Source organism: Chlamydotis macqueenii, chromosome 7, assembly GCF_036417535.1.
Source record: "Chlamydotis macqueenii isolate bChlMac1 chromosome 7, bChlMac1.mat, whole genome shotgun sequence".
Taxonomy (NCBI): Eukaryota; Metazoa; Chordata; class Aves; order Otidiformes; family Otididae; genus Chlamydotis; species Chlamydotis macqueenii.
Genome location: NC_141562.1, coordinates 12579321 through 12597869, shown reverse-complemented (window position 1 = coordinate 12597869; position 18549 = coordinate 12579321). Strand labels below are relative to the sequence as shown.

Genomic DNA, 18549 nt, shown 5'->3' with positions numbered 1-18549 from the left:
GAATCTGAGATGGCTAGGCTTCTACAACATGAACACCAGAATGGTGAACGTCCCCTTTTTCAGTTATACTGGAAATGTCCAACAAAGACTATAATGACTACAGATTTGGAACTGCTTGAGAGTCTACACAAAGGAGCCTTTCATGATTGCTACCCTAATGTAATGAATCTTGGCTACCTGGGGAAGTTCCAGATAGAAGAACAAAGCTAGTGGTATACTTGTGCTTAGCCAAGCTTTAGCAGCCTTGCTTAAGCCTTAGGTCTTTCAGCTTGACATGGTTGCCAGGCGAAACAAAGACATGTGGTCTGTACCCTGCTCGGCAACGTAGATGTGGCAGGATTTTTATTTCATTAATGTCAATCAGAATTGTTTTATGGAATGTAGGTGTTGTCACGCTTGTGGAAACCACATTTGTTCAGAGTGAATTTAAGTATTTTCTTAGTATGTTATTGAGCATTAGAACAGTTTATCTTGGGAACCATAAGGAGCATTGGCACCTGAAATGTTTACTTCAGGATTAATTGCCTTTATATAGAATGTAACTGATTTAACCTTTAGCTGTAGACTTCCTGAGGGAAGCCTTAGGTAAATTCTATGATTTGTGTTATTTGGGTGGTCAGAGTAGATGATTTGTGGATCTGTAGCCTTGGAGTCCATCAGTCTGTGTGTCGGTGCAGTCTCTGTACCATTAGATGAGGATGCCTGCCTGTGCTGTCGTTTTTGCATGTAGTGATTGTTTCAAGACTGTATTTCTGGAAATATCTGGAGTTGTCTGGATTTCTAAATTCACTCATTTAATAAAGTTGACTACATGCTGTAACAGCTTTGGTGATCTTTCCAAGCAGTTTACCTCTTTACTGCATTTGGCAAGATAAAAATTTTATGGTGCTTCTGTTATTAAAATAGCTTTTTTACATGGTTTCATTGTTGTTTTTGACAGAGCCAATCCCCTGGTAAATATACCAGAACAAAGAAGAAAATACAGGGGGAAAAAAGGACTTTATTGTTTTCAACCGGAAATAGGGTTTGACTTTCAGATAATGTCTTACTGAAGGCTTGAACAGAAAAGTTAGAAATTTCTTGTGTCGTATTTCAGCCATGATGGACAGATTTCAAAACCTAAACTATGTAGTTAGTGTGGTGAATGGAAATGGGACCAATGTGACCTAAGAATTATTGAGGTGAAATTTAGAGCCCCTAGCTCAGAAAACTGATCCTGTGAAACTGAGTCAAGCATAATAGGAATGAAGACAGTGAAGTCTCAACTCCAAACTTCTTACCTTCAAGAGAATGTTAGGGGGACTGCTACAGAGCCAAACAGAAATGGACTTTTATGTATTAAACTGTACGTGAAAAGTTCTTGTATCTTTGGTATTGATGTTAAAATAAAGAAACCAGAGGTTGTTTCTCATATGCAATTGTGGAATGTCCAAATGTGGTCAGATGTACAGGTCCTGTTTTGATTTAACAAGCTTAGAAGGTATTTAATTGGGTGCTCGTACTCCCCCAGCTTTACAGCCCGTGTCCTGGACCCTTTGGGCAGCGGGCACTGTACAGCCAGTACTGTCAATGCTTTATTGCTAGCTCATGTTGTAGACTGCTTAGGTGTAGGGAGGAGGAGACTTAATACTTGCAAATCGTGCAGAAGTCTGTGTGCTGCAAAGCCTAGCATTGCAGGGACTCCTGTGCATGTTTCTGTCTGGCAGTGTGAGGGAAAGGAGAAAGCATGCCAGTTATACTTTTTCTGAAAGCTGGTTGCAAGTTTGCCCATCTCACAGTATGGTTTAGGAAGCAGTTCGGAATCAGAGCAGCAAAGACAGAACAGATCTGTTCCTTTGGTGTTAGCTGAGTAGTATTTTGTCTTGCTTGCTGCAGATCTAAGCAGGCCACATCCTAGAATCAAAATGCAGACTGGATCTCCACCTGGCAGAAGCTCAAAATATTTATTGTAAAATCCCTGCCATGTACAGGGTTTGGCAGTTAATTGTTTTTTGGATGTGTTTTGCATATTAAAAAAAAAAAAAAATTTGTAGAGTTATGTGCTGGTAGCTTGAAACATGCTGTACAAAAAGTACTCAATTTTGAGGCTTAACTAGTAATGGAAAAAATTATTTACTTAATAACATTTAAAAATGTTTACAGTTAGTATTGGAAAAATAGATAATTACACATTAATACTCCCAACCCTTCTAAAAATGTCCCACAGTTTGTAGTTGATGCTTGTTTGATGCTGCCTTTGGTGCCTTTTCTTCCTGACAGTATTGGAACTTCTACTGTTCTCCTGTACTGTAACAAATGTTGGTTATCAAGTCAGGAAACAATTTCATTTTTAGCTCTATTTTGATGTCATATTGATGTCATCTGTAGTCCACTTCCCCTCTTCTCTTTCTTCCACTAGTACAGGATTAACTTTTACATGGTTTAGAGATTTAAAAATGTTCCTGGCAGATGTTTTAATTACCCTGCTCTTAAACACCTCCAGTGATGGAGAGTTTAGCGTCTATCCAGACAATCTGTTTTTGTGCATATTAACTGTCCCTTCAGTTAAGCATAATATTTTTTTAAAAAACCACACGCACACAAAAATATTCCTGACCTATTCCTGGTGGCAGAAATTGCAGTTTTCTTTTTCCTACTTAGCAGCTACTTATGAATTTGAAAATTGTAATGTATCCCCTCACTTTATACTACAATTCACGTGCACTGCCAGTACTACTAGTCCTTGTTACGGCAGTGTTTCCTATAGCAAATCTGTGACACTAAGGAGTGCTGGTAACAAACTGACCAAAATGGTGAAGGTAGCAGTCTCATTGCTAATGTGCCAGCATATCCTGGTCTATTAATGTATCTTCCAAAGTCTCTTTTATGGCTTTTTTTCCAGAACCAATGTGCAGTTTGAACTGTGTGTTCCTTTTTAGAAAGTGAATGATAACTTGGGATATATTTTATTGAGATTATTGGTTTTATTCTTCCTTCTGCTTCTCCTCTCCTTTTTAATTGTGTCCCATTTATGTGTGTACACTGACATTATACTGTTGTTATGTTGCACATTTTCTGGGTATAATTTTGGCATAGTTAACAAGCACCCAATAGTAAGAATGTTAAAAAGTTCTTGTTCTGTGTTTTTATTGAAATTCTTCCTCTTTTTCTCATGATGTATTGTGTACTGGCTGATGAAAACAGACCTTAAGGTAGAGTAGAACAAATTACATAAGTGTGAATGGTTATCAGTAAGGCTTATACTGTTGAAAAACAATCACTGAGTCTTGTGTCAAGGGCAAGGGAAACAGGGTTTTCTATTAATTCCTAGAATGGTTAAACTGCTAATATTATTTAAAAAAAAAATACATGAAAGTACGCTATTACTACACTGGATTTTTTGGTTTTGTTTTCTAAACTTCATGTAGAAAGAGCATCACGGGCAGCATTGCCTGTCAACCAAAGAGGTTTGGGCACTGAGCTGATGACCTTTAAAGATCCCTTCCAACCAAAACTATTCTGTTATTCTGTGAAACTTGATAGGGTTGCTTTTTTTCCGCAGAAGGTTCTGTGAGGAGCTGAAAGATCATATGTTCTGTTACCAGAAATGATGCTCCTGAAGTACTAAATGCAGAATTATTTTAAAAACATGGTCTGTGTGCAAGTCTTGAGGCACCATATTTTCTTCCTAATTTTCCATGTATGTGGATTAAAATTAGTCATTAACAAGAAGGCCTTGTGCCTCTAGTCTACACTTAGGAGAACAGTGCTTAGGACGTGAAAGCTCCGTCGGTTTTAAAGAGGGTGAAGGACAGGGAAATGGTAGTGGAGGCCTTTCCTCATTTAGTTTGTCTGTTCATTTGTGCATGTGCAGGATTTTTTATTACAGTTTTTTACCAAGTCACTTGGAATAGCCACAGTCTGCACTTCCTTACAGTTTAGAAATAAAACTGTCTTAGCAAATAAAAACTTGATTTTTTTTCCTGTTGCTGAAGCACCTTCAATCCAATAGAAACCTTAAGCAGTGGACTCCATCGCCACAGATTCTGAGGCTTACGGTAACAAAATTGAAAAGGCCATCTGAAGTGTAGTTCATAAACTGCTTACAGTTGCATCTTTTGAATTTTAAGTGTTTGTTTTAATAAACGAAGGAAGTAGTTTGTTACTGGTGAAATTGGAAGTCAGTTGAGACTGGCTGTAGCATAGCCAAAGGTAGTGCTGTAACAAAATGCCGAACACTTATCTTCATAAAAATGAACCCTAATAAGCTCATAAATTTCTTGCTTTAACTCTGAAAAAAAACCCAAAACAAAAACAAACAAAAAAAAAAAACAAACCCAAAAAACACGCGCTTGCAGAGCCTTCAGTAGAAGCAATGTACGTAAATGAAAACTTAAGCCTTCAGCAGCTTGAGTGGTCTGTTGATGTACTTGAGGAGCCAGAAGCAATTGGTTATGAGGTCATAAATAAATGTCTTCAGGAAGAGACCCTTTGTTCCCAAAGAAGTGATGCTGCAAATGAATAGTGCATGTGGGAATGTAGGCAGAGGGTTTATTAAGATAGTTTGCTTATGCCTGTGAGATAGGCACCTTTCTTGATGCCTTTGAATAGGGCTTCAGAGTCCCTGGTGGCTTATTTTCTGCCTTCTGATGAAATATAAATGATCAACCTTTTAATCTGTGTCAGTATTGCTGTGCTATTGCTATTTTTCAAATATTGGAAACTATGTGTGATTTTTAGGAGTGCTCCAAGCTGCACTCAGCATTCATTTGGGAGAACTTCTCTTCTAATCTCTCTGAAAGTTACTGTGATTCTTTCTTGCACTTTATTGGAGGAGAGGATGTTATTTACAAACTAAAATGTAAGGCACAGTCTGTGCAATCAGTATTTTAATGATACATATGTCCTGGCAGTTGCATTAAAAAAAAGAAAAAACAAACAGCTAGACTGTTTTAAAAGATTTTTTCATAGGCGAACTGCTGAAACCATAGCTGACAGTGATGGTTTTTGAGATGGTTTTTATTTTTATTTTTTATTTTAAAGAAGGTTCCATATTATCAGAGGTATAGATCAAGTTATGATAATTATTGTTATAATCAGATTTTTTAAAACAACAGGCTGTGCAGCTTTAAAAAAGTACTGATCAGACTCTGAACTTTCAGACTGTAATTGATCAACAGTTGACCAGTTTTTTCCTACAGCATGCACTTTTTGCATTTAATCAGAATTAACTTGATTCTTTACTTTGGTTCTTTACTAAAATTTTTAATTCTTTTCTGAAGATGAGTAGTTTGAAAGCATGTTCTTTAAGGTAGGTAGTTGCATGGCGCTATACTGTATATATGAATGCAAAATTGATTGTCAAAAAGTTGAAGGTAATGAATTAAATAATTTTGGTCTTAATAATCTGGAAAATGGGAAGATGACAACTGCAGCTTTACTCAGTGTGTTTTGTGGTTTTCTGTGTAACTTTGCAGATGTTGTGAAAGGTCAAAATAGGAAGGTTGTGCAGTGTAGATCACTAATTAAATAGTAATTTTGAGATGGTGCGGCTCCTAATGGTTTACATTCAGACAACAATTTAAAAGTGTTTAAGTTATTATTTAAAATTAAGTAACAACTTTAAGATAATTCCATTCCTGTCTTACAGAAATATGTAGTAAATCATTCTGATATGCTGGTGTGATACTGCTTCCCCCCCCCCCCCCCGATATTTCTTCTTTTTATACTTCTTGGATTGTTGGTTTCTCTGACAGTACCTTATTTTTTGTGACCAGTTGGCATGGTGGACTTGCATTTATTAACTGATGGAGTGTAAATGCAGATGCATTTTTGCTGCTACCTGTCCAGTTGGTTCCAGTTCTAAATTTGTTTTGCCAATTGGTAATTTTTTTTCTCGCTGGAGAAGGGGATGCTTTTATGTTTGTACTTATAAGGCAGAATTCTAATTTTTAGATCACTTACGGAGTTGGTGAAGAAATCTCACCCTTTTCTTCACTGTAGTTGCATCCTCTCCTCCTTCTCCAACTGCCTGTTAAAGCAATAAGCATGTAGTCTGTTCTTATAAAAATCATTAGTAGAAAGACTCAATCCCAGCAGAATTCTTGTGAAAGCCTAAGTGTGTATGTTCCTCCACTATGAGAGCACAAATTTTAGTAAGTCATTATTTAAATTTTACCAGCTGTGTAAACTCCTGTGATGTGTAAAAATACCAGCCAAACAAAACCAATTACAAATTTAGCTTATGATCCAGAACAGGATCAAGAGCATTGATGTTATTGTAAAGAAACATCAGGTGGAGTTAGGATGAAGAATTTCCTAGTTCTTATTCTTTGATGCAGTGACTTGATTACAGTGGTGTGGTATTGAGAATGTGAATGTGTACTGTGAGGACTTGGGATTACTATGGTGTACTGTTCTTATTCTTCTATTTTGTTTTTGCTTTATATGGTATTTTGTCTTCTTAAAACCATTCTCCCATTGATAAATAAACAATATAGAGAAGGAAAAAGCCAGTTATTGTAAGGTTAATGTTCAGTTTCTACCTGGGATATGTATTAGTTTAATTGATACAATACTTATAGATACAACAGCAACAAAAAGCCTGGTTAGGAAAAAACCTTTCTAGCTCATTAACTGGTTGAATAGGTATCTATGGAAGTAATCACTTAACGATCCAGTATTTTCGTCTTCAGTTAGTCTTTCCTGAGAGAGATGGAAAATCTACCCTCTGCGTGTGAACATAGTTACTGCTTTTAGGCCTAACTGATTTAGAAATGTCGGTCTGCTGCTTTTGTGTAGATGTAGTATGTGTTACATCCCACGCCACTGATGCGGGAAGAGATATCTCTTGTCCTGGCAAAACCTTCTACTTTTATGTGACAGAGGCTGATAGTGCCTCCTCTAGTGGTAGATTAGTGAAGATACTCCGTAATAAGCTCTGTGATAATAGTCATTGAAGAGTTTAAACTCAAAACTGAGGTGGTGTATGCCATACTGGTAAGTGTGTGCCTTATGGCAAACTGGAATTACATGAACTCTGCAACTAAAAATAAAACACTGGGATTTTTGCTAGTCTATTCCATTAGTGTCCTTATTTATTAAGCTAGAATTAAAATTAGCCTAAGCAGTATCTGACTGGTATTCATGCCAAGAACAGAAAGAAAAGCTGAGCAATGCTTTTGCTTAGAGAACAGAAATACTGCTCTGCAATTTTAAGTAAAACATAACATTTTATTTCTGAGGACATAATGATTTAACTCTTGGGTTTTGTATTTTTTTTTTCATACAGGTTATTAATGCTGCTTTAGCTCTTGCTGCCAGACCAAAAAGTCAAGTTGTGAAAAACAACATGGAGATGTATAGGAGTACATGGGAGAATCACATCCATATTCTTACTGAAGCTGTGGATGACATAACAAGTATTGATGATTTTCTTGCTGTGTCAGGTATGGTAATTTTTGGAATCTGAATATTCTTTTATATGCTTTGAAAACTTTTTATAACATTAGAAAGGAAACCAATGGAAGATAGCTTGTGTAAGGTTTTGTCAAGCTGTTGCGTCTGTTTAAAATGTCCCCCACACAGTAGAGATTTCTACTCAGCACAACGTACAGCCGAGTGGAAGTTATTTGAGCAAACTGTAGGTGTGTGAAGCAGACTGGCTGTGTTACAGTAAGTACGTTTATCCATGCTAACGGGTTCATTTAACTCTAAGTTTCAAAATCTTCTCTGCAGCTGTAAGAAGTCTCCTTCTAGAAAGGAAGTACCTATCAGTGTGCATACTCGTAAAACAGGAGATTCTTACAATGCGCTGTGTTCCAGTTACTGTGGAATTTGGTTCCACAGTAATTCCTATGATAGATGCAGAAATGAGAAACCATGTGGGCTGCTTTTTCAAGTTGATGTATTTAAAAGCACCTCATAAAACAGAAGAATGCACTGTATCATTTCCAGAATTTTCAGTTAAAAATATTTGTCAAGCAAAATGTACTTATAAATCTCTTCACTGAAGAGACCTTTGATAGCAGTAAATAGTATTTACTGAAGCAGTGAGTGTCTTCAACGTTTAAACAGAAGATAGAAAACAGTTGTTTTACTTCCTGCAGTTTAAAGATTCCAATTCTGTGTTTTTGAATTCTCTTAAGTTAGTGTTAAATGGACAGGAAGGAATAACTTGTCTCATCTAAATGAAATGTGATTTAACTCCTTACGGCCAGCGGGCCCTGAGCTTGCCCATTTTTCTCTAAGCTTTTCCACTGGGCTTAATTCCATTTGGTAGGATTATTTGGTTTATGCAGCAATAGAGAACATGAATAGTTCTGCAAATGTCAGTAGTTTGAAACATTGAAAGTGAAGTCGGAACTAAGTTCATTTTCCCAGATTATTCTTTGCTTATTGAACATGAGGGTGGACTATTGTCTAAAAGGGAACTTAGCTTGTATAGTCATTGCTCTAAAGCTTACTTGTATATCTTCAAAAACACCACCTTTACTGTAGTAACTGAAAGCTGCTGGAGTTCCCATAACTGAATGGTGTTTTTTCTTGTGATCAGGGGTGGATATTACAATGCAAAAACTGTAAGCGGAGATGGCTGTTCGGGCCCTTTCTGGGTCTGCCAGTGCTGGATACAGACTTTCCATCTGAGCCTGGTGGTTCTTTTTTTACAGTGGTCAGTTGTTATACCTAGCAAGTGATTTAGGTCCGAATGTAGAAGAATTTAGTGCAGATAGTACAAGCTGGTTATTTATTGAGCTACTCTGATACATGTATCTCAGCATCTTAGTACAAAAAATGTAACTGGAGGATTATTTTTTTTTCTCCCATGTGTAAGTTAGCCTTCAATGGGAGCCAATTATGAACGTTTTATTGCTTATAGGATCTGGGAGGTTGCAAATTGTTCCTGTTCGACTGAAACTGGAATTTCTGTGGGTATTACTAGAGTTGTAAATAGAGGGAAGAAACAAGTCAATTAATACATGAATCTCTTCGACCTGCTGTGAATACTCCTGAGTTTTAAAATTCTTCTTTCAAATTCATGGAGCTAAACATTTATTTTTTGAATACACAGCTGTGATTCATTAAAATGGAACTTTTCAGATATTTTGTCAAAATTTCCTTGGCTTGAACAATAAAGTTAGACATTCCAATAATATTTGGGGGAGGGAGGGGGGTGGAGAATCTGTCAGTGGGCAGCTGCTCTCTTCAAAGTAGACTCCTGTCTTTTTGATGTATTTCATATTTTATTTATGGATTTATAATGGATTTGTTTTTTTCTACAGAAAATAGTATTCTACAGCACATTTCAACATGGGCATATTGCGGGGGGAATGTTTTTTAGGTAACATACTGCATTCAAAATTGACACTATGCTGTCTCAGAGTGTCAGGTACTCACATTTGAGTTGAATAGCTGAGTTTGCAGCCCTGACTGCATCTTCCAGGTTGGCAAGGGAAGTGATTAGTACTGTAGTGTTAAAATCCTATTAAAAAATATAGTATGTTTTTTTGTAAATACAGTAAACACACCTTTCCTAGTAGTTCTGATGATTCAGAATTCTAAATCACACAACAGAATTGCCTACTTAGAAATTGATTTTAAACTGCCTCTCCAGTTGATTGATAGGTCAGTTTTTTGTACCAGATACAAATTCTACTTCCCAAACATGATAAGAGCTGGGAAAACCTATTTAATAGTTTACATTATGTATCTGCTTTTCACACAGTGCCACTTAAGCATTGGATGGCAAGTCATCTATCAGATTATGTTACTAATGTGAGTTATTCTAGGTTACTGATGATTTGGAGGGTGAATTCAGTACTTTTTAACTGCATTTCTCCTGTGGACATTGTTAAGGTACAACATAACTCCCATTAAAGTCAATGCAGAAGCTTTGTGCAGAGTTCAGTAGCAAGTGGATTAGTCCCTGTGTTTCTTGAATCTGGATTTTATGTTTGTGTCCTTGAAGTAAGCTGAATAAGGGAGGTGTAGCTGAGAGGATGGGGTGGAACTGAGCTCCCAGTGGAAAGATCTCCTTGTGACTCTGTGCAAGCCACTTGTGGGGATGCTGAAACAAAACGTATGCTTACGGGAAAACTGTGTGTCTCTGTTATGAAACATGTACTTCTCTGATGTAGCAATAGAGGAAGGAGAATTCTGTGGCAGATCAAAAAGGGCGAATTGTGAGCTTTAGAAAGTTTGGGTGGCTTTTTTGGTGTTTTTTGTTTTGTTGTTTGTTTTTTTTTTTTAAGGTGCTGATAAGTGACATTTACCGTATGTGCTAATACTGCTATTATTTTTCTGAGTGTACTGATCTCTCCTTTTCAGATTCACCTATCCTCATTAAACTGGATTTTTTTTTTTGTTTCAGTTATGTTTTATTCTTTATGTTTATTTATATATGATACTGTGTTCAAAGGAAAACTAGCACTACAGAAGACAAAAGAAGAGATTAAATCAGGTCTTTACAAGTGAAAAAGAGGTCTGATTGCAAATAGCCAGTTTAAATGATGGTCTTTTCCTTATAAAGGAAAGCAAGAGCTGATAAATTGTATAGAAAATGTCATTGCAATTATGAAATATTATAAATGGTGATACTATTGTTCATAGTTCTGTTATACCTCCTATGAACAGAGAATCAGTCTCCACTTAGCAGTTCTGGATAGTTAATTTATGCAAGGAAGAATATGGGTATTAATCTTTATAACCCACTGACATTAGGTTTAACAAATACTGTCATCCGTTTATCATGATGATAAGTTTTTAGATTCGTGTAAGTAAACTGGAATGTGCTGTTGCATTTCATGCATGAATTTCTAGAAAAATAGTTCGCATATCCTTGTAATTTTGTTTATATTGGTAAATCTTAAGTTTTAGCCTCAATTCTGCTCTTGTAAACAGACTACTGTCTCTTTCCTGATACAATTAGACTGAAAACACAGTTCATGAGGTTCATTTTCTAATGCTGATTCTTTTGTGTTTTTTTAATACCTCTTATTCAAAATTACATGAATACTCTTTTTGGATATAGATGGAAAAATTGAAAAGTAAGTATATCCTTCCTTTGTGTTTTCATCTCGTGATGATGGTGTGTAATTGCAATTTGTAAATATTTAACATCATTACATGTTAGAAAACAAGTAAGAATAGAGTTTGATCTTTTAGTCCAAGAGTTAACTGAATTTCTACAAGGACTATAGGTAAGAAAGGCATTAAAAGTGTGTGTGTATATATACAGAATTCTCAGGACCTGTGTTTTTCCATTCTGATGTCTTCTTGAAGAGCTTGATTGGCAGACCCCTATGTTGCTTTTCTGTCCTCTTCTCAGTGTCCTTGGCCAAACTATTATTATTTCCTCTACTGAACCAAAAGGCTTCTCTCCAGCCTTCCATACTTTGAGTTTTGATCTGTCGTGTTTATAGTATCCCTATACTTAAATCCTTTTATTTGCTCCTAAATTTTCAAAGTTGACTTTTTCATAAATAGATTTCTTTCATGTCTTTTCTCATCCCTCCTCGTGTGTGAATAAATTCTCCTCTTCTTCATGACCTGTATGCAAATAACATACACCCTTTCCTGTTTTGTTCCTAGTCTAATGATGTCTCTGCTCTCTGCCCTTTCCAATACCTCCTTGACTAAAGTGCATTTTGACTCTTGTAATCTCATCAATACTTTAAATTGAACCACTTTTTAAAAGGTAAATGAATTCCAAATAATGGGTAATAAGTTGTTAGACTTTGAGGTGGTTTTGCCTGTTGTGCATTTTGTTGTTTCTCTGACAGAAATTCTGTTACTTCCCATTTTACTTAATGGAGTGATAGTGAGTGGAATGACTTAAATGTTTGCCTCAGGTAAGGGTTTGTCTAACTTCATTGTGCAGTTTCCACTGCTAAAACTGATAGTGGTAGATGTGGACTTCTGCAGATCCATCTTCGATAGAACCTGGAGAAGATTCAATCTTACTCACATTTTTAGTATTGTGAACAGAAGGGTATGCAGCAAAGTATTACAGAGGTGCCCTCCCCAATTCAGCTCCTTACAGAAATTGAGCTGTCTTGAGCAAATAGATGAAGATTTCTGAGACAGCTAAGGAAGTTCTGTGGTAGGACTAAAGATCGTTCAAGCTTACTTGAGAAGGCAAAAGGAAATAATTTTTTAACTGAAGAATTGCCATGAACCAGTTACTGCTGGCAAGAGGAGTCATTGTGCACCCTCCTGTTATGCTCTTGGGCCAATGTAGTGTACAGACCTTCAGAGGAGATACAGGGAAACAGCTGTCCCTCTGAATAGGGTTGAGAAGAGCACACTCCACATATGGAGTGTGCAAGGAACTCTCTAGCAGTCTGAAACCGTGCAGGCTAGAAATCTATTTCCAGTCTCTTAATCCTTCCTTTGGAACCCCAGAATATGTTAAGTCTTTCCAAGCATAATGGGATACAATGAGATGCTACAGTGTTAGAACACAAGTTAACCTTCAATATGAACCTGTGCCGTCAGAAACTGCTTTTAATTCATGGAAAGCAGCAACAGATAGAATGTTACCAAACAACTGTTGGAGAAAGCAGTTTTCGTGGGTCCAGATGGTCTTGTGGCCCCAGCAAAAGCAAGAGCTGGGGAGCCACTTGTTTTGCTACCAAAAAAAAGAAACTGACCTTATGTTGTTTTTTTCCAAAGGCCCAGTTCTAAGGAAGTAATTTACTGATAACACAGAGGGAGCAAGTATGCAGAAATATGCAGCTTCACTTCTTTCCTAACATTACAGCTTTGGATCTGAAGCCCCTGCTGCTAAGGCAGTTTCTGAACTTGGAAGAGATGGTCAATAGTTGATTAGGAAGCAGATTGTCAGGTGAACTTTATTAGTCTTTAGTGTAGCATGTCCAAAATGGCAAAATAGGAGAATAGAGTCCAAGAATAAAAAACATTAGAAGACAACTCTGGAGATCTACTACAGCATCTTGTGCAGAGCAGGACAAACTTCAAATTTCCTACAGAAATTTCATTTGAAACTTCTTCAGTTTTACATGATCCACATCATTTTTTTTTCCTTTGGTCTTATTGTACAACAAAGTTTAAGCAATACAACACTTAAAAAGTTATTTATCTATTGTAATAATAGCTAAGAGTAATCTGGTTGACCATTCCCTTCTCTCAGGTGCGTCACAGAAAGGAGAATGCAGTGAGTTAGAGTGAGTAAAGTGGATTCATGTAAATGTATTTTCATAAAGGTTTTTATGATTATATAAAAGATGACAAAGTTCAAAATAATACGAAAGGTATGGTATTTGTACCTTGAAAAGAGATTGATTTAATTTACATATAATTTCATAGATATGGAAAAAATCAGTAATATGGTGCTTATAAAAACTGAACGCAATTATTAAATGCATAGGTCTTCAAAAAAAGATATTTCATGTTTCATTTTTCGGTTGTGTACACATTCGTTGAGAAGTAGGAAGGGGAGCTCTCTGCCTCTTTAAACTCTCAACCACGACACTACTAAAACGAATCAGAAAAAGTGTATCTATGTGTGCATATGTGTACACTCATATCTTTGTTCCTGTATGTTCACACACACACATATGCAGTTAGACATAACTATATAAATTTGAGCTCTGTGAATTATTGCATGGCTTTTCTAAGCTAATGGTAATGACTGGAGTTAGGACTTTCTGTGTGGATGCCTTGTAGTAATGCAGTAGTTACGTTGTGGTGAAATTTATGATGTGTATAAGTCAGAAAGTGTACCCTTTTTTATAGTAGAAAAAGCAGACTGCCTTCTTACTTAAGAATGTAGTCATGTGTGTTTGCTGAAATGCATATAATTTTGGAAGCTCTGAAGTGCCCATGTGATTATTCTTCCTAGGCTTGGGTTTCAGTCTGGTATTGCTGAAGCACTGTGGGGGACAGCGGGGGGAACAGTGCTTTATTATTTCTGTGTAGTACGAAATCAGAGTTGTTGAAAACCTTGGTTAGAGGTCCCTGGCAGAAACCTCCTGGATCGTTAGACTCATTGTTGACTGAATTTTGTAGCAGCTCAATTTCTGTTTGGTAATTTTCTTCTCTAAGCTATCTGGTTTTTAAGTGCTATTTTTTGGAAGAGCTGTGTGAGATGGGCTGCGGTGTCTCAACTCTATCTGCCTGCATTTTGTGTGTTCCTTGTAGGCTTTCTATTAATTTCTGGTTTATGATTTGTTGCAGAAGTTTGTTGATTTAAGTTTGGTACAGTTCTTTCCTCTCTTCTTCCACTAGACTCATGAATTGATTTCACTAAGCAGTTCTGTTAATCTTACCAGTTTACCCTTAAGAGAACTCAAGTTATGGAGTCATAGTCTTTCCATATAGTTCCCTCTGATTTAAAATCAAGCCAGTCTTTCTTATGAATCATAACCTCTGTTCTTAACAAAAGCAATTCTTAAGTAGGTAATTTTTTTTTTTTTACAAATTCTAGTGAGCACTTATTTTTTTTTTTTAATCTACAGCTGAATGCATTTCCTAAATTTAATCTCCCTTTTTTCCTTCTGTGCTCAGTAGGCAGAGAGATGCTCATTTATAGATATTTGGGAGAGCATCACTTGTTCTTCTGGATGATTTAGTCTTTTTTTTTCCTGAATATAGGAAAAAGTTTGTTGATATTAGACTAATACAAAATTTTATGAATTCTCCTCTTGATCTTCTAGTAGCTGGAGATGCCTAGCACTATCCAATCTCATACAATAAAAGCAAATTTTTCCTATACTTCTTCAGAATGACTTTGAATTAACTTTATTTTTTGAAAAAAATCATACTATCCTTTTAGTTCCTCTGACTTTTCACATCCCTAACATAGAATTATATGCAACTATGTTTCCAGTTTTTGAAATATTCTCCGAATATCACACATTCTTCCTTAATTCTGCCCTACAGCAGTTACTGTACTGTTGAACCGTTGTTCTTCATTATCCAGTGTCACATTCTGTATAAAGGTGTTCTTAAGAAATCTCTTTCTTTATGCTGCCTATCCTTTTAATCTCATCGTGTTCATTTTTCCAGGATTGTGTCATAGTCTATCCAGTGCTGCTTTTTTTTCTTTTTTTTTTTTTCTGGGAACTCAGATCATATGAAACAATAATTTATACTAGCCATTACAGTCTGAGGATGAAAACAGGCCAAGATGTGAAGGGGATAGTAACATCTTTTAGTTACATTTGAGTGGAAGAAAAAGCTTCATTTTTTAGTATAAAATATCTTTTTCGTATTTGAAACAGAAGCAGCAAACTTCACGGTGAAAATAGCTTAAGATTTAACTTAATTGATGACATTTTGGGAGAGAAAGATGCTGAGCACCAGAGGTAATTAGTGTAATTCACCCTGTCCTGCTCCATGTTCTTTCTGTCTGCTGACCAGAGGTCACGGTTCTTTTAGGATCTGTGTGATGAGTCACACTGATCAAAACAGATCTGCAATGAAATTGGCATCCAAACTAAAATTGCTGTCATTGTTCCAGCTTCAGGCACTCTTATGCTGATGGATTGAGGGTTGAGGGGGAAGGAGATGTTAAAACCCTGATTACTCTTTGTGTTGGGGTCATGTTGTGCTGGAATCACACTGAATGATTTATTAATTTTTTTGTTATATATCAGTTATTTCATAATTGCAGGAATTGTTAAATAATAGAGTTACATAAATAAGTTGGTCACACAGTAGAGAAAGATATACAATAAACAAGTCAGTTAATATAAGGGAAAACAACTTACCTGTTCAGAGTGTTCATTTCTGATGTCTATTCGTTAACAAGTTTTAAAATAGTTTTGTGCTTCTTTTATCTGGAGTGACTGAGGCATGCTGATTTTATTTTATGTAGTAACTGATATTCTTTTCCCCAGGTACATTGCCAGAAGGGTTGGCTGTTTAAAAGAACTACTTGCTGCCCCATTGGTTTGAATTGGGTGACAAATTCTGGATAGGAGACAACTGGAAGGGGAATGGAGATTAGATACGATAGATTTTGCAGCTCTTTGTATGTCATGCCTTCCTGCACACTCTTTAACTTGTAAAACTAGTTATTGCCTTATACTGATAACATCAGTCTTGCTGAGCTGTGATACTAACCTTGCCAAAAACTCTGGTGATCAGTCTTCCCTCTTATCTCTGCTTTGATGATCAGCTGGGATTTTTGCGTGTAAAAAGTTGCTACAAGTATGAGCCTAGACGTTGCAAGAGCTCTTTGTAGAGGTGCTTTTTATAATTAAGGTCATTGTAAATGTGTAGATAGAGGTAAATAGTAGAACATTCACAAGTCCTGAAACTGTATTGAAAGTTTAGTGAAAGAAAATCCCTACATTTTCTAGATGCCTTTTGAAAAATATTACTCCAGCTCTATAAAGTCCTGTTCACCCTTTTCTTCTTATATTCCACTGGAAATTTCAGTTAAATTTTTTGAAAGGTTATATACAAGGTGTTAGCATGTCAAAGTTTAGAAACCATTTTATATGTGATTTCTTCTCCTTTTATTCCTAAATCTCTTAAGTTCCATAGTACTGTGTATTTCCACTGCAAATTTACCATTTCCTTCCCATCACACCTCAAAATCTTCTCATTACTTCCCTTTGAAGTTTATCTTCTAAAACTTCTGTAATCTGCTTCATCCCTACACTCCCATTCTCATTAAAAAAAAAAAAAAAAAAAAAAAAAAGCAAAACCCACAAAAAACTTGTGCAACATTCTAGTGCATTGTAAGGCTGTAAAACTTTAATGCTTTGTCTGCTAATTTAGTGGAACCACTTGCAAACAGAAACAGCCTGTGACATCTCTGCATTTTTTTTCAGATGTGCTTTATTGTGGTTTTATTCAGTGATTTAGGAATGCATGTTAGCTTTCATCTTTCTGAACACCTACAGTAAGCCTGCATTAAGGATGGTACTAGTCTGAGGTTATTGCAGTTCAGGTGCTTCTCCAGGCAGAGCGTTTTATGCTTTACTGGTCACTGTTCTTTGCCATGTATAAAGTGTTGGATGTAATTTGGTCTAATCAGGTTAGTGTATTATTTCATTGTGTTGGGAGTTTTGCCTTTTGCCTTTGGAATTATATCTTTCTCTTGGACTTTTTTTTGTAATATAAAAATTTGTCTGCAAGCAACAACTCTTGCATTAGAGGAGCAAGTCTTCTGAGTGAAGTCTTCCTTGCATTACAGAAAAACTTGCATAGAGACCACCCAGAAAATTTCAAGGAGCATCACTGAAGGAGTTAACTTATTTCCTACCTATATCTGTTAGTAAATAGTTTTACTGTAGGGAAAGTAAGGACTGTTGAAACATGTCAAACTTCACTACGTCAGATCTTTGCAGCAACTTTGCTATTGTATTACTGTTACAAAGTACTATGAACTCACCAAAGCCATGAATAATGCCGTTAAGGCTCTTCACTTCCAGTCGTGCATCACTGCAATTGTAGGAATGATTGCATGTTTGTGCGTTTGTATGTGTGTGATTGAATTACTGTGGGTAAAGCGCTCTCATCTCTAATTTTAATTACTCAGTTTATGGTAGTTGGACTTTACCTGTGACTGTTGTAATTGAGCAGATGTGTATTATATGGACCCAGCACTTGGTGGGATTGTTTCTATTAGCTATGGTTGCTTTTTTATTAACCCCTAAAGGAAAACAAAACAGGACTGTTTACCATTAAAAAAAAAAAAAGGATCATAAAAAGCAGAAAATGAGTTCATGCCATATCAAATGTAATAAGTGAGTATGTTTGTCTTTAGCTTGAAGTACTCTGCTGTGTGCAGTAGGAGAATGAAGTCCATCTGTGGAGATGGCCTGTGACCATCAGAGGTCTCTACCATTATAGCTAGATTTAACTGTGTCCTAGAATTTCTTTCCTTTGCTGAAGCCCACAAAGGCCAATGCACTGTTGGATCACGTGTGTACTTCCCTTAAAATCCACATGCAGGTTTTAGTTAAAAGTCTTGCACAACTTGTAACTATATTTATGTGCCACTTAGCTGCACGAAGGCATCCTGCTTCATTTCTATGAGTGCACACATAAGCGGAAGTCACAGAGTCTTGGGCCTGTTGATTCTACTGCCATGGAAGATCCAGCTGTTCCTTGTCCCGGATGGTTTCTGCTGCTGAGCAATGTAAGAGGCCTTTAAGCCTGTGGAGAAGGGCCTTTCCTGGGTGAGTCCCCAGTGTCAGTGATGCCTCATAGCTCCTAGGTTTATTGCCCACTTCATGGGTAAGCATTAGAGTTTGTTGTCCAGTGCCTCCTGTGTGTTCGTGTGTGTGATTTGGATCATCATGGACAGGTTTGGGTTTTTCTCTGGAGGAAGGGGAAGCCCTTATTCTCGTTCTTGCTGAACTGCTGTGTAAACTTCAATCACACTAGAACATTTTTCATATTCTAGAATGCAAAAGAGAGTACAGTTTCTTACGAAATGCTTTTAGTTTTTAAAAAAACAAAGGATACCCCCCCCAACCCAACATATTACTTATGAGTGGGAGAACTTTCTTTTTATTGTTTACGAAGACAAATACTGTAATACCAGTTTACTTACACCATCCATTTCTTCTGCAAAGCTCTCATTCGTTTGGG

At 36.5% G+C, this 18549-nt stretch overlaps 1 protein-coding gene across 1 annotated transcript in view; it reads left to right on the top strand.

Moving 5' to 3' along the window:
• Nucleotides 1–18549, top strand: part of CTNNA3 (catenin alpha 3) — a 475445-nt gene that overhangs the window by 330415 nt on the left and 126481 nt on the right. Inside the window, exon 10 of the mRNA XM_086752374.1 lies at nt 7271–7427. Coding sequence (XP_086608500.1) covers nt 7271–7427 — 157 coding nt within the window. The remainder of the gene's footprint in view (nt 1–7270; nt 7428–18549) is intronic.